The sequence below is a fragment of the Pollicipes pollicipes genome, unplaced genomic scaffold (assembly GCF_011947565.3).
Source record: "Pollicipes pollicipes isolate AB1234 unplaced genomic scaffold, Ppol_2.1 Scaffold_6686;HRSCAF=7923_pilon_pilon_pilon, whole genome shotgun sequence".
In the NCBI taxonomy this organism is placed as follows: Eukaryota; Metazoa; Arthropoda; class Thecostraca; order Pollicipedomorpha; family Pollicipedidae; genus Pollicipes; species Pollicipes pollicipes.
This window is the reverse complement of record NW_023596921.1, coordinates 25,701,791-25,715,679: the sequence shown is the minus strand read 5'-3', so window position 1 is coordinate 25,715,679 and position 13,889 is coordinate 25,701,791. Positions and strand designations below refer to the sequence as shown.

Sequence of the window (13,889 nt, the reverse complement as noted above, 5' to 3'; positions counted from 1 at the left end):
TCAAGTTTTTATCTGCTGCTGGACTGTCGATATGCCCACATAAAAACCACAGTCGCCACCAGTTCGGCTAGTCTAGCGAATTCAACACGCCATGCATTACACGAGTTCGATCTTTCACCGCCATCCGTGGACGCTCGCACATCTACGTCATTGGATGCGCGTTGCGCGGTTCACCGGAGCAATGTTGAGGCCATCGCGCTACGGGACAGTGGCGGTTCCGGACGATTCGTCATAAACACGGCTTCGAGGAAAACCTTGGCCCAGCTGTATTTCGCCAACCCATGGCCACGGGACACGGGCGGGCTACCGGTTGTATCTTGAGTATCGGTCTGACATCACTGCGTCCCGCGGGCGGCGCATCCCGACCGGCCTGCCACCTGTCGGCTGTAGCAGCAGCACTGCTCGGCATCCGCCCCGGTCCTCACCAGTACCAGACAAGCCAAACACCAGCGGCGGACGGGGTCTGACGCCCGCAGCAGACGGGGTTTGACGCCCGCAGCAGACGCGCTTTGGTCCCGACCGATGCCAGGCACTCAATATCGTTGATCCAGAAAACAACGGCGGTGGATCAGCCGGAGCCAACGGATCCCATAAGCAGCAGAGGCGGCGGCCCACCATCACGGCAGCCTCGTGCCGGCACACGAGACAGCGCGTCGCAGACTTTCTCCACCGTTAATACCTCTGGCCGCACACGCCCGGCGCTCGAAGACATTTAAAAACATAGCGCACCAACGCCGCGGCACGCACGGTGACAGGCACCCGAATAAATTACTCTCACGCGGACGCCAGCCCGCTGCAGCCGCGGCGTTCCCTTCCATCACAACGGCGACGCGGCCTTTGGTGTCCTAGCACGCGCGGTGGGCGCCGCCGGTGTCGGTCATCCTAGCGACTGGAGCCTGCTTCTGAGGACCGGCACCAGCTGGTCGCGCTGCACTTCCTGCTCCTCGCGCGTGGCCACGTGCCGCAGCTTGACCACACCCCGCTGCAGCTCGCTCTCGCCCAGGACGATGGCGAACGGCACGCCGTGCTCCTCGCAGTACTGCAGCTGCTGCAGCAGCTTCGGGTTCTTCTTGTACGACTGCTCCGCCTGCACGAGACGGACAAGACGAGCAAGAGGTTAGCGGCTGAGGTGGTCGGGGCTCCGGTCGCCCCGGCGGGCTCGTGCGGAAGTGGACCAGTCGTGCCAGCCTGACTCCAGTTACCGTTCCTATGCGCCACCACAAGGCGGCCAGTTAATTCGTAAACCAGTGACCCCAGAAGTCGATGGGCGACCAAGAGGAACTCGCCGCGGAACGTCGCAACATGGCGTTGCGCAGTCGGTAACCCGCACGCCCGTGACGTCCGGTGGCGTGGTGACCCGCACGCCCGTGACGTCCGGTGGCGTGGTGACCCGCACGCCCGTGACGTCCGGTGGCGTGGTGACCCGCACGCCCGTGACGTCCGGTGGCGTGGTAACCCGCCGCCGCCGTGACCCCGCCGCCCGTGGTCCGTGGCGTGGTGACCCGCACGCCCGTGACGTCCGGTGGCGTGGTAACCGCACGCCCGTGACGTCCGGTGGCGTGGTGACCCGCCGCCCCGTGACGTCCGGTGGCGTGACGGTCTCGGTGGCACCCGCAGCCGTGACCCGGTGGCGTGGTGACACCGCCCCCGTGGACGGCCACGTCCGTGGCGTGGTGACCCGCACGCCCGTGGCGTCAGGTCGGAACACTTCCATGACAGGAGTGCGCCGGACCGAGGCCGGCGTGCGCACACAACAAATGTCTCAAGAGGACCTCCATCCCCTAGACACTCGAGGCAATGATTCACATCGCTAAATTTATCCAACAACACCACGCCAAAAGGTACCGACGACGCGGAAACCGCGTAGCCGCAGCTACCGCCCACCCCGCCCTCAGTCACTACCTTGCCATCACTCACCGCTCTCCACTCACCTTAACGTCAGCGTCCCACAGCATCGTGAGCAGCTTCATCCGCTCGTCCAGCAGGCCCTTCTGCGCCGAGCAGACGTACACCTCGGTGTCGGTGGTGCGCGTGCGGCCGGCGGCGGCGTCGGCGCGCGCCTCCATCAGCGCGAATACGCGCTCGATGCCGATGCTGACGCCCACGCAGGGCACCGAGCGGCCCTTGGGGTCGAACATGCCGACCAGGCCGTCGTAGCGGCCGCCGCCGGCAATGCTCCCCACGTCACCGTCAGCCAGCACGGCCTCGTAGATGACGCCCGTGTAGTAGTCGAGGCCGCGCGCCAGGCTCATGTCGAAGCGCACGTGCTCGGCCACGCCGTACAGCTGGCAGTAGCCGAGGAAGGCGCGCATGGCCTCCAGACCGTCGCGCACGTTCTTGCAGGCGGAGAGCGCCGTGTCGGCCTGCAGCGTGTCCACCAGCTCGACGCCGCCGTGGTACTGGACGTAGTGGCCGATCCTGTCGGCCACAGCCGGCGCCAGCTGCTTCTCGTCCACCATCTCTCGCTTCACCTCCTCCCAGGGACTCTGGCGGCGCGGCGGGGCGCGGTCAGTGGGGCGTCATGTGGTATCGGAAAGTGGAACGCGCGAGGCCACCCATCCTGTCGGCTGTTGCGGCAGAAATATTAAGCGACAGAGTCTGTCAACCCGCTTACCGTATCCGTTGAGGCAGACTAAAACAATATAATCATGGCAAGAAACAGCTGTGACCAGCGGACAAAACCCCGCGAAAAGCCAGTCTCACACGCAAGAACTGAACGCCGAGGCTGTGGCCCGCTGTCACCCCGTCGGCCCGTCTCACCTTGTCCAGCTTGTCGACGGAGGAGCAGATGGTACGGAACTGGTCGGCCGGCACGCCGCAGACCTCGAACAGGCCGTCCAAGATCTGCCGGTGGTTGACCTTGACCACGAAGCCGCCGAGCTGCAGCGACTGCAGGATCTCGGCCACGATCCGCACGCACTCGGCGTCCGGCACCATCGGGTCGTAGGCGCCCGCGATATCAAAGTCCTGCGACCGACGGCGGCTGAGTCAGGCGGCGGCAGCCATGCGCGAGACCCCCCCACCCTCCAAAGCGAGGGAGGCATGGTTATAATACCACATTGCGAGCCACGACCAAGACGTGTAGGGAGTGATGCCTCCGATGACGGGGTTGCCTCTGGTGGCTGGCCGCGGCCCGCCGCCGGAGAAACGGGCGACACCAGCCTACGAATCCCGACCAATCCGGCAGGCAACCCTGCAATGTCACCCGGGGGTTCACTACGTCAGACGGTGAGATACATGACTTTCTCATGAGAAGATATGGGCTGCAAGGGTATGATCTGCGCAAGTGTCCGCATTCGATGGGTAAAGATACCGATGTTATCGCCTGGACGCATAAGTCACCAAGAAATGAACGGCCGCACACGCATCGCCCCACCCGGCAGCAGTTCGGCTCACGCAGCAGTTCGGCCGCTCACGGCCGCGCCAGAGCACGACCTCCGCGGACGCACGCATCCCGGACAGCAGCCAAAGCAAACTCACACACTGGTAGAACTCGCGGAAGCGACCGCGCGCCTGCGACGGCTGGTCGCGCCGGTACACCTTGGCGATCTGGTAGCGCTTGATGTTGCTGATCTTGTTCATGGCCACGTACCGGGCGAACGGCACGGTCAGATCGTACCGCAACGACAGGATCTCGCCGCCCTGATCCTTCAGGTCGTAGATGAGCTTGCTGTCCTCGCCGTACTTGCCGGTCAGCACGTCCTGCGACACAGCGTATGGTCAGCGCTGCGCGGGGGGAAGGGAAGAGCTGCTAACGACGCCGTCGACACGTCCTCGCGGACCAGGGCGTCGGTGTTTCAGGTACAAGACGTACTGAGCAAGTACTAATGTGGAGCGCAAACTGTGCTCGAACTCGAGGAAGAGAACCGGGACTAAATGTCTAAAACGCCAGTTGATGCCGGGCGAGCATCCGAACAAATGTCTAAATACCAGAAACTCATAAATTACGGCTCTGATAATTCGCACGTGCGGTCATCTCAGCCGAGGAAATGGAGTCATACCCAACATCAGTGGTGAAGTGGGCTGCCAGGCATGGCGGTTCAGAATGTCAAGCTCAACGCGTACCTGAGGCCTAACAAAGCTCAGATGCCCTGAAAGTTGCATGCAACACTGCACAAAACCTAACGACACCACGGAATGTCTGAATGGCATCGTTTACAATCTATTTCGAGACACTTCTTGCGAAACAACATTGGTCAACCATGATGCGTGCGCACTTTTGGCTTCAATGCACGGTCACGGAGCCTAATGGCGACATCTCACGCAACAGCATTGCGAAACTCCACGACACATAATCAGCATCACGTGGTTGCTTGATACATTTCGCGGAACGCTCTCAAGTTCCCGCCCTAAATAGCAGGCACCAGCGGCCGACCACCCACCCACACAACACCCCGGCGTGCGGCCCCCACTCCCGCCGCGCCCTCGGCGCCTCGCACGACCTCTCTCGGCGCACCTTCAGCTCGAAGACGGGCGTGTCGATAGTCTCGGCGCCGTGCCGCTTAAACGTCTGCACGATGGTGTTGAACACCCGCTCCCGGATGGCCATCTGCGCCGGCTGGAAGTCGCGCGTGCCCTTGGCCGTCTTCAGGATGAGCTTGCCGCCGCCGCCGCCGCCCGAGCGGGCGCTCTGGTGGCGCTGCTTGTCACCCCCATCGGCGGTGTCCGAACAGAGACTGGCTCGCAGCGCCGCCAGCCGCGCCACCTCGGCGTCAAGCTGCCGGCCGTCGGCACGGCGGGTCACGCGGGGAGCGAGGGGGTCACACGGGGAGCGGGGAGGCAGTGCAACACTGTCGAGGAGACTCTGCGCACAGGACAGCGAAGAGCCTGGCGCCGACCGTCCAGACCACGTCCCTGATGTCGCGTGCGGCACTTCTTAATACGTCTGAGGGTTGGCCAAATGTCACAAGCCAAACAATGGCTTAACAAATAGGAGATGGGCCCAATGTGATGGCATTTAACGGGTATGTGTCAAATGTGACGCGGTGGCAGCGCACACCACAAAGGGAGATCACGACGGCCATAGTTTTCATTGAGCATTCACTGGCAATCAATGACAACCATTACAACAGATGGGTATGCAAATACCAGAAACGCCACCACAGCTGACAAAATATGCTTAACGTTTACAAGGGGTGAAAGTAAGACGGTAAATGGGTCGACATCTCTGGCATTTACGCGGATGGCACCGGCGTTGCGGCACATTAACAGCGATTTCAGCTGCTCATCCAACACAAAGACCCACTAACAGGCACACACATACCCACACGGCAGGAGCAGCCCCCGAGCAGCGTTTGAGCCCCACCCCCTGTATGCCCTGGACCCGCGGTCGGCCCTCACCTTGCCGCGACCGAGGAGGGCCCAGCCAGCGAGCCGCCGCAGCCGCAGCGCCGGCCCCATCAAGCGCGCGCCCTGCCGCCCCGCGCACCGGAAAAGAGGCAGACCGTGAGCGCCAATCAGCGACAAGTACCTGTTGTCGCGCCTCCTCGGCACCCGTTTGCAGCACGCGCTCCAGGCTGAGGCCGGCCGGCGGCGGCGCCGCCAGCTCGCCGGCGGCGAAGCTGGCCAGATGGCGGTGCCAGCGGCGCACGTGGGGCGTCTCGTCGCCTAGCTCACGCTCGGGTACGCGCGCGCGGGCCTCGGCGTCGAGTCGGCCGGGTGCGGCGCCCGACAGGTAGGCGCGCGACGCCAGGAATCCATCGAGGCCGAGCAGCTGGCGTCGGCTGAGCGCCGCCATCTGAGGACACACGCACGCGACGGCCGCCGCTGACACAGTGTCCGGCGGCGGCGGCGGCGGCGCGCCACGTCACGCGCGTGACCTTGGCGCGCCCCGGCCGCGGGCCAATCGGCGCGCCACGCCGGCGGGCGCGGTCCACGCGGCGCGCGCCGTCGCGGTCGGGCACGCGAGCGAGGCACCGGTACCCGGCGGTCAGCTCGGCGAATCGTGGAAGCCAATTGGTAGTGGTTACCCCTGGATTGCAGGCGCCCACCAGCGCTGAGCTAAAGATGATGTAATGTTACACAGCAGGTGGAGCAGGACTGGGACCGATGAGTGTTGCCAGTGTACGCAAGGAGCCGAGCGCGATACTGGTGCGGCTCGTAGGAGTGACAGCGATCTGCATGACATTACTCTGAGTTGGCTAAATCTGACATCAGGCTCAATTCCATGAGAAATGTGCCCAGGTCATATACTTGTACATGTGAATGAATGAGCTTATGATGCAGTGAGGACTACCTCTGACTTCACTGCAAGAAGATACACTTCTTATTTTGCTAAGATAGGTGATGCAATAAAACTACAATTTGCCTTAGTCAAACATGCCTGGATGTGTAATGATCTTTGGAAAACTAAGGAGCCATGATTTATATAAAGTAGGTTGTTTAGAGACAATTCCATGTTATCAACTGACTTCTTTTGATGACATGAATTCCAGTTTAGGGTTTATTGTTTTGCTTCTCAGTTCGGTTGTGAAATGCAAGCTGTATTGATTCAGAAAAGCACCATGAAATGCATAAATGCATGTATGTAATCCTAAATGGATATTAATAAAATCACATGAAACATATTGTGGAGGGTGCAACAACATTCCTGCATTACTTGTAACCAAGAGGACTTAAACTAGATAACTTCAAGCTGACAAAGTCCTACCAGTTCTTACTTAGTTGCTACTTAGGGTGACAAAAGTGCAGCACTGATGCATACAAGAGATTTAAAAAAACACTCACTATGCCTATATCCACCACTTCCATAGATTTATACAACAAATGCATGGTGCATTGATGCTGCCTGATCAGCAGGTAGTATATACCTGTTAGTATATACCAGCAGGCAGCATAACTGATCAGCAGGTAGCAGCAGTAGACTGTTGAACTTAATAACATTAGTGTAGCCCTCTGAAAACACTGTAGCTAAAAGCTTGACTTCAGGAAACAGTGTTTGTCTGTTTGTTGTGTTAGCTTCTGTTTTAAACATTACATCAGGTCCATGTCATGGCTTACTATGAATGTAACTGACAGTGCAAACTTTCATATGACATAAACAAGAACTTAAAAGACTCTGTAGCACAGGGGCAGAACATTATTGAAACATGTCTGGCAAGACACAGCATATCAGGAAAGGAAAGAACATGTTGGTATACAACCAGCCAAGGGTCAGAAGCCTAGTACCAGACAAGCTGCTAATTATTACACCTTACGCTATATAACATTCAAAGGGCACTACACTCAGGACACTCTGGCACAACTTTGGAGGCATTCTCATGTAACTCATATCATCACAAAAAACTAGAACCAGAGCTGACTTGGTGCTTTTTCAGAACTTTTCTAGGTTCTTTTGGTCTAATAGAACTAAAACATACCTTCCATAACTGCCAGGATAAATACTTTATAACTGCTTTTACAATGTATACATTATCCTGCCCAGCAAGCAACATCCTAATTTTCCCAAATATTACATGATAACTATGCTAGAATAATATTTGCATGCACTATACATTAAGATCCAGTAACTGGGCACCATCACAGTGTGAGTGGTGTCCTGCACAATGTGCATTGCCAGCACAAGTTTTTGTAAAATATTTTTTTCTTGTGACATATTCCCACAAATGACATCACTAACTAAATATTCGGTCAGGGTGTACTTTCCTTCCTAACATTGGAAAAAAATCATTGTACACCATTTGTCGTGTTTAAGGCAGGACATATTGTAAATAATCACAAAACAGGTAGATTCATGCTCTTACCTTCAAATTTTTAATAATAATGATGGCGAGCTCCCAAACGCTGCACACACACAGCAGCAGTGACACTGGAGCCATTGCTGTGCGCGGTCACAACATTACTGCGCAACAAGCAGCATCAAGAACCATAAAAATGTATGGGGCCAAGGTAACAAGAATCCATGAAATTTGATCCTCGACGCCAACAGGACGATGGGTTGCAGGGGGATTGGGTGGGGAATCTAAAGCAAAATGAGAACATGGTGGCTAAATAAAAGCTCCCTTTATGGCACCCTATATGGCATGGAACATGGGTGCCAATGGGACACTGGGTTGAAGGGGACATATGGTGGGGAGGTTAGGTTAGGTTGGGTTTGGTTCAGTGGGTTGGGTAAGGTTACATTAGGTTAGGTTATGTTAGGCTAGGCTAGGTTAGGTTAGGTTAGGTTAGGCTAGTTTAGGATATGTTCTGGACTGTTCCGGCCTGTGTGTTTCATAAATGTACCTAAACACAATAAGAAACAATTTTAATTGCTTTATTACTGTTGCCTTGGTCCTGTACATTTCTTATGGTTCTTGATAAGCAGAAATATTGTACTTATGCAATAACGCAGAAACGGCACTGGGGAGTCCAGGCGGTGTGGCGCGTGCTGTGCTCGGGAGCTCGCCATCATAGTTATTGAAGTTTGAAGGTAGGAGCATGGTTCTACCTCTTTTGAGATTATTTACAATATGTGCCGCCTTAAACACGACACATGGTGTGCAAGGATTTTTTCTAACGTTAGGTAGGAAAGTACACCTACACCCAATATTCAGACAATGTCTTGTGATTCAGCTTAAACTAAACACAATCTAATTTAACTCAAATGCTTCATGGAATTAACCATCATAGGGGAGGGGGAGGACCCTGGCCCAAGATCTGCTAACTCACAGGCAAATAAATGATCAGCACCATCTCTCAAAACATCCACATATAGTGAACTCTGTTGCTGTTGTGAAAATGATTGCTTTATTTTGAGGTTAAGATGGCACAATCTATTGATCTATGAATACTGTTGGAATCACACTACCTCTTGAGTTACCATATGTTGATTGTTCTGAAAAGTGGTGCATATTGATAGAAATACAGGGATTCTAACATGACACACATTCCCCCTCTTTCCTAGACACTTATTACCTGGCCAAGCACTACTGAACGCCAGCTGTGCATTCATGCATTCACACACATGGGCACAACATAGCAATCAAAATGACAACCATCCAGACAGAATAACTTCGGGATTTTCAATAGGCAATATGATTATTTTGCGTTATCACGTTTAGATTATCACTTGAACAGAACTCTTTCTCGCCTACATAGGCAGTCAATAACGTAATTTGAGCGGGAAACCTCGCGATTTTACTGATGCAGCGTAGACAATGAAGCTCCCTAGCTCCAAGTGCACAATCGAACTCAGCTATCAGCCTCACCAGTCTTCGTAACAGTACTTACAAGATCAGTCACCGTTGCTACCTACTAGAACAACCTTTTGGCCCTCCCACAACCACCCTGGCCTCTCAGGGTTAACCGGAGCAGAGCCCGCACCAGCACAGATGGCAAAGCAGCCCGGCGGATGATCAGGTGCGGTTCTTTCGTCAAAGACGCGCTGCTATCCCTGCAATTATTGAAGGGATCCTAGCAATGGGCAAAGAATAGTAACGTACTTACCGAGTCGAGTACCAAACCGCTGGCCAAGCTGAAAAAGTAGTAAGTGTAGCTAGCGTGATTGATATCAAAATATTTTTGCTGTTTCGTAGGTACTTTCATTTTCTCACATGTCTTGATTCAGCATTGGCTGTTTGAATCAGAGCATGACTTGGGCAACGTTTTTAAGCTTTGAGAAAGATCTTTTGAACAAATGACAGCGCTGTTAATGCCGGCGTGATCCGGTGTGGGTGTCCGTGCGCCGGCCTTTCTGGGATGGGTGCCACGGGGTGAGGACGTGGTGTGGCCTGTGAAAGTAAGTTTATCTGGCTTTTTGTTTGGAGAGACTTCAGATCAGGGGTTCAAAGCCATTGAAATTTTTCATCACAAGCCCCGTTGTCTACTTATTCATACTTGATCAATCAGATCGGCGTGAGGCTCGGGTGGAAGCTGACTGATGCGGGTATTTCGGCGATGTGACTTAAATGTATCTGCCAACATATTGTTTCAATTTTTTGTAGGCGTGCTTTCCTTTGCTGGTGAGATCGGGTGCTTGTGAGGTTATGCGGATATGAAGTGATGAATGCGGGCGGTATGAACCTGCGTGATGTGGGACCCGCCACGTGGTTTTCGGGGCTTGGTATCCATATCTTATGGCTTTCAAGTGCTTAGTTCCTCCTGCCACATAGTCTGTGGGCTCTTTCTCCTGCTACATCTTATGTAGAGGTTTTCGTGCTGCATGGTTTTTGGGGCTCAGTACCTGACCGCTTGAGTTTCCATAGCTCATCCAGTTCATTCAGGAAGTTTTCAGTTCCTTCAAGAAATTCTGGAACTTGCTTGGGGCAGGTTAGCTACAATCTGCTGCCAGGGGGAAGTGCCAGCTGTCTTGGCACAACTTAACCAGAAGTTTTTGTTACACTGGATGCAGAAATCAATTAATGCACTAAATGTGTAAAGGCCTGGTGGTCATTGAGGAGTAAAGCTCCAATCATTAGCTTGCTGAATAATTATTCAGTTTGGTCAGGGTGTACTTTCCTACCTAACATTAGAAAAAATCATTGTACACCGTTCATCATGTTTAAGGCATGACATCGTAAATAATCTCAAAACAGGTAGAATCATGCTCCTACCTTCGAATTTCAATAACTTCGATGGCGGGCCCCCGAGCGCCGCGCACACCGCACCGCCTGGACTCCCCAGCACCGTTTCCGCATTGCCGTTGCGTAAATACAATATTTCTGCGTACCAAGAACTGTACAAAATGTACGGGACCAAAGTAAACCATTCGTCATGTTAAAGGCAGGACAACCATAACCTAACTGCGAACCATAAAAATATTTACTAAATATAAACCATATTTACCATAACCATATTTACCATATAAACCATATTAACTGTGAACCATACTATAAACCATAACTATAACTATAAACTATACTATATAAACCATACTATAACTATAAACCATATGTACTGTGAACCATAAAAATGTACCGGGACAAGGTAGCAAGAATCCATGAAATTTGATCCTCGACGCCAACGGGACCATGGGTTGCAGGGGGATTGGGTGGGGAATGTAAAGCAAAATGAGAACATGGCAGCTAAATAAAAGCTCACTATATGGCACCTATATATGGCATGGAACATGAATGCCAATGAGATGCTGGGTTGGAGGGGATATAGGGTGGGGAGGTTAGGTTAGGTTAGGTTCAGTCAGGTCAGGCTAGCTTAGCTTAGCTTAGGTTCTGGTCTATTCTCAGTTAGGTTAGGTTAGGATATGTTCTGGACTATTCTGGCCTGCGTGTTTCATAAATGTACCTAAACCCGATAAGAAACGATTTTGGTTGCTTTATTATTGTTGCCTTGGTCCCATACATGTCTTATGATTCTTGATAAGCAGAAATATTGTGCTTTCGCAACAACGCAGAAACGGCGCTTGGAAGTCAAGGCGGTGCGGGGCGTGCGGCGCTCGGGAGCTCGCTATCGTATTTATTAAAATTTGAGGGTAGGAGCATGATTCGATCTGTTTTGAAATTCTTTACGATATGTTCCGCCTTAAACACGACGAATGGTTTACCTTGGTCCCATACATTTTGTAGAGTTCTTGGTAAGCAGAAATATTGTATTTACGCAATGGCAACGCAGAAACGGCGCTCGGGAGCTCGCCATCGAAGTTATTGAAATTTGAAGGTAGGAGCATGATTCTACCTGTTTTGAGATGATTTCCGATATGTGCCGCCTTGAACACGACGAATGGTGTGCAATGATTTTTTCTGACGTTAGGTTGGAAAGTACACCTACACCTTCAGTTTTGTAGACATGCATGATCAAATGATATGCATGTAATAACAATTGATAACCTGCACCGGTTTACACACCAGGACTTATTTGACATCAAATAGAGCAAACAAGAACATTCTATTAAAATGTGTCACTGATGCTTACAGCAGCTTATCTCAAATGCCCTTGCAGACCTCTGGGTTGAGGTGAGAAGAGGTATGAGTGCATGTGCCGGTTTTTGGGTAGCAGAAGATTTCCCTTCATTTTTCCTGCCTCTTCCCCCCCCCCCCCCTTTGCCATGCACACACTAGCTTCAAATGAGTTGGTAATTTGTGGAGCATATTAAAGGTGGTGTCACATTCTTGTGTAGGGTTTTGAACTAAATTAGAAATCTTAACCTTTGGTGCTGTGTACAACCCTGCCCTTCTCAATACCTTGGCCCCCTCCAGTTTCTGGGCTACACCCCTTCAAGAGAGGAGAGTATTCCATTCACCTTTGCATTCATGAAGTCATGTTCAGATAAGGTTATTACTAATGCTGTTCATAGCTGGGATTTGGGTATGATGTCCAGATAGATTTTTCTGCTGTCAGTTGGCTTTAAATCAAGATTGTACAAGGTACAATTATGTAATCAAACTGTGACAACTGGAAAACATATTCACTGAAGTGTTTTCCTTGCGTTGTGCTATTACATTCTATGTGGGTAGGAGGCTGGAGCAAGCCCAGCTGGACAGGAAACTTCACCCCAGTGTAGCAATTGTATTGTATCTGATCACATAGTTCCATGATGAGGTCTTGTGCTGATGCGGTGAATGTTAGGTGAATTCACTGGCAAACTTAAATCCACTGGAATGCTTCCTAAGCAGAGTAAGAAATTCAGACATCAAAATTTTTCAGTAGGATGTGTGAAGTGTTTCAAATTTACTGGTGTACAGCCTAAGTTGTCTAGTCCATGGTGATGGTCCCTGAAATGTGTGTTGTGTTATTGCACTGTGTTGTCAGTTTGTAAGTGATTGGTTATCACTTCCCAGGTATGCATTACCGAAGAGCAGGATGCTCCCAATGTGGAATTACCTGAGAATGTCAGGATTGGAGCAGGGGAATGACTTCAAGGTAACTCATTTTGCTGCTATTGTATGCCTCAACATGGATGACCATTTTGATGATGCATTTAATCACGACGGTCTACTGATTGTGTGGATGATAATGTGATTTCTGACAGTGTTAAATGGTACAAGGATGCTGTGTTCAGAAAAGATGGTCACAGCCATTATTTTCAGATTCTGACTGCTGACATTAGATGGCCTCAGCTGTCTGCACAGCCCCAAACATCAATATAATCACCAGCACCACCATCTGGTATGTTTTTGCATTCCTGGAACTGTTATCCCCCACCCTGATAAGGAGAGGGGTGATGTTTCTGATGATACCCCTCTAGAATTTCCTGCAATGGGTCCCTTGATTTTTGTAGCTAATGGTGTGCTGATTGTTTTTTTTTTTTTGCACCAAAACATTGCTAGTCTGGCATTTCTGGTTTCGGGGCAGCCGCAGGTTTTTGGGAATACCGCACGGTGATCGGCTGGCGGCAACCAGCGATGCTTCAGAATTGAACTGGTGCAGGGGCTGACATTGTTACATTAATAAAGTTATGCTTCTGGTAGATCTGAGCTAAAGTGTACGTCATTGCGCTCAGGATTGGAAAACAACCTTGCGTTTTGAGGTGTTTCAACCCGTTACGCAGTGGTCTCATATGAGATAAAGCAGGAAGTGTGATTCTGGGGAGCATTTTGCCTTTGAGCTCCCATGTTGAGATCATTGTTTGATCAGGCATCGAACTTTGACAATCGCGAGGTTTCGTTGAGATCCACGGGCATTCTCCACTAAACTTAATTTGTTGAAACGGCAAGGGGGTCACATGCCCTCCCCCGCCAGTCCACGTAATGGGAAACGGCGAATTGGGCGGGGGTCACTCGCCATGCTGATATTTGAAAGTTGGGTGCTTGACTTGTGCATCGTGAATGGTCATTCCAATGATGTATCTAATCACGACGGTCTACTGAGCATGTGGATGACAATGTGATTTCTGATGATTGCACTGAAGTCATAGCATGATTTGTTTCTGCACAAGATAATCATGCGACCATCATTTTTCAGATGTTTGACTGCCGCTCAGCATTACTGACAGGTGTGTTGTCATAATCTTGCCC

General features: G+C 51.9%; 1 protein-coding gene and 1 long non-coding RNA gene across 3 annotated transcripts; one reads left to right on the top strand and one right to left on the bottom strand.

Annotated features, from left to right (window-relative positions):
• Nucleotides 1-242: 242 nt before the first annotated feature.
• On the bottom strand, nucleotides 243-9,323 carry HisRS (histidine--tRNA ligase). 2 transcript variants are annotated; one of them, XM_037231219.1, is made up of 7 exons: nucleotides 9,211-9,323; nucleotides 5,471-5,737; nucleotides 4,457-4,717; nucleotides 3,481-3,702; nucleotides 2,761-2,967; nucleotides 1,932-2,486; nucleotides 243-1,087 (listed from the first exon to the last, which is right to left on the bottom strand). In XM_037231219.1, exons 2-7 carry the CDS (start codon nucleotides 5,735-5,737, stop codon nucleotides 878-880), a joined length of 1,722 nt encoding a protein of 573 aa, XP_037087114.1. In that variant the 5' UTR covers nucleotides 9,211-9,323; the 3' UTR covers nucleotides 243-877. The 2 variants fall into 2 exon arrangements, with proteins under 2 accessions (XP_037087114.1, XP_037087115.1); XM_037231220.1 differs by lacking the exon at nucleotides 5,471-5,737 and adding an exon at nucleotides 5,341-5,412 and having other exon boundaries at nucleotides 9,211-9,320.
• Nucleotides 9,324-9,641: 318 nt separating this feature from the next.
• LOC119108550 (uncharacterized) lies at nucleotides 9,642-13,889 on the top strand. The gene is made up of 4 exons (XR_005095307.1): nucleotides 9,642-9,718; nucleotides 12,714-12,795; nucleotides 12,963-13,041; nucleotides 13,837-13,889. It is a non-coding gene; the product is annotated as an uncharacterized LOC119108550 (long non-coding RNA).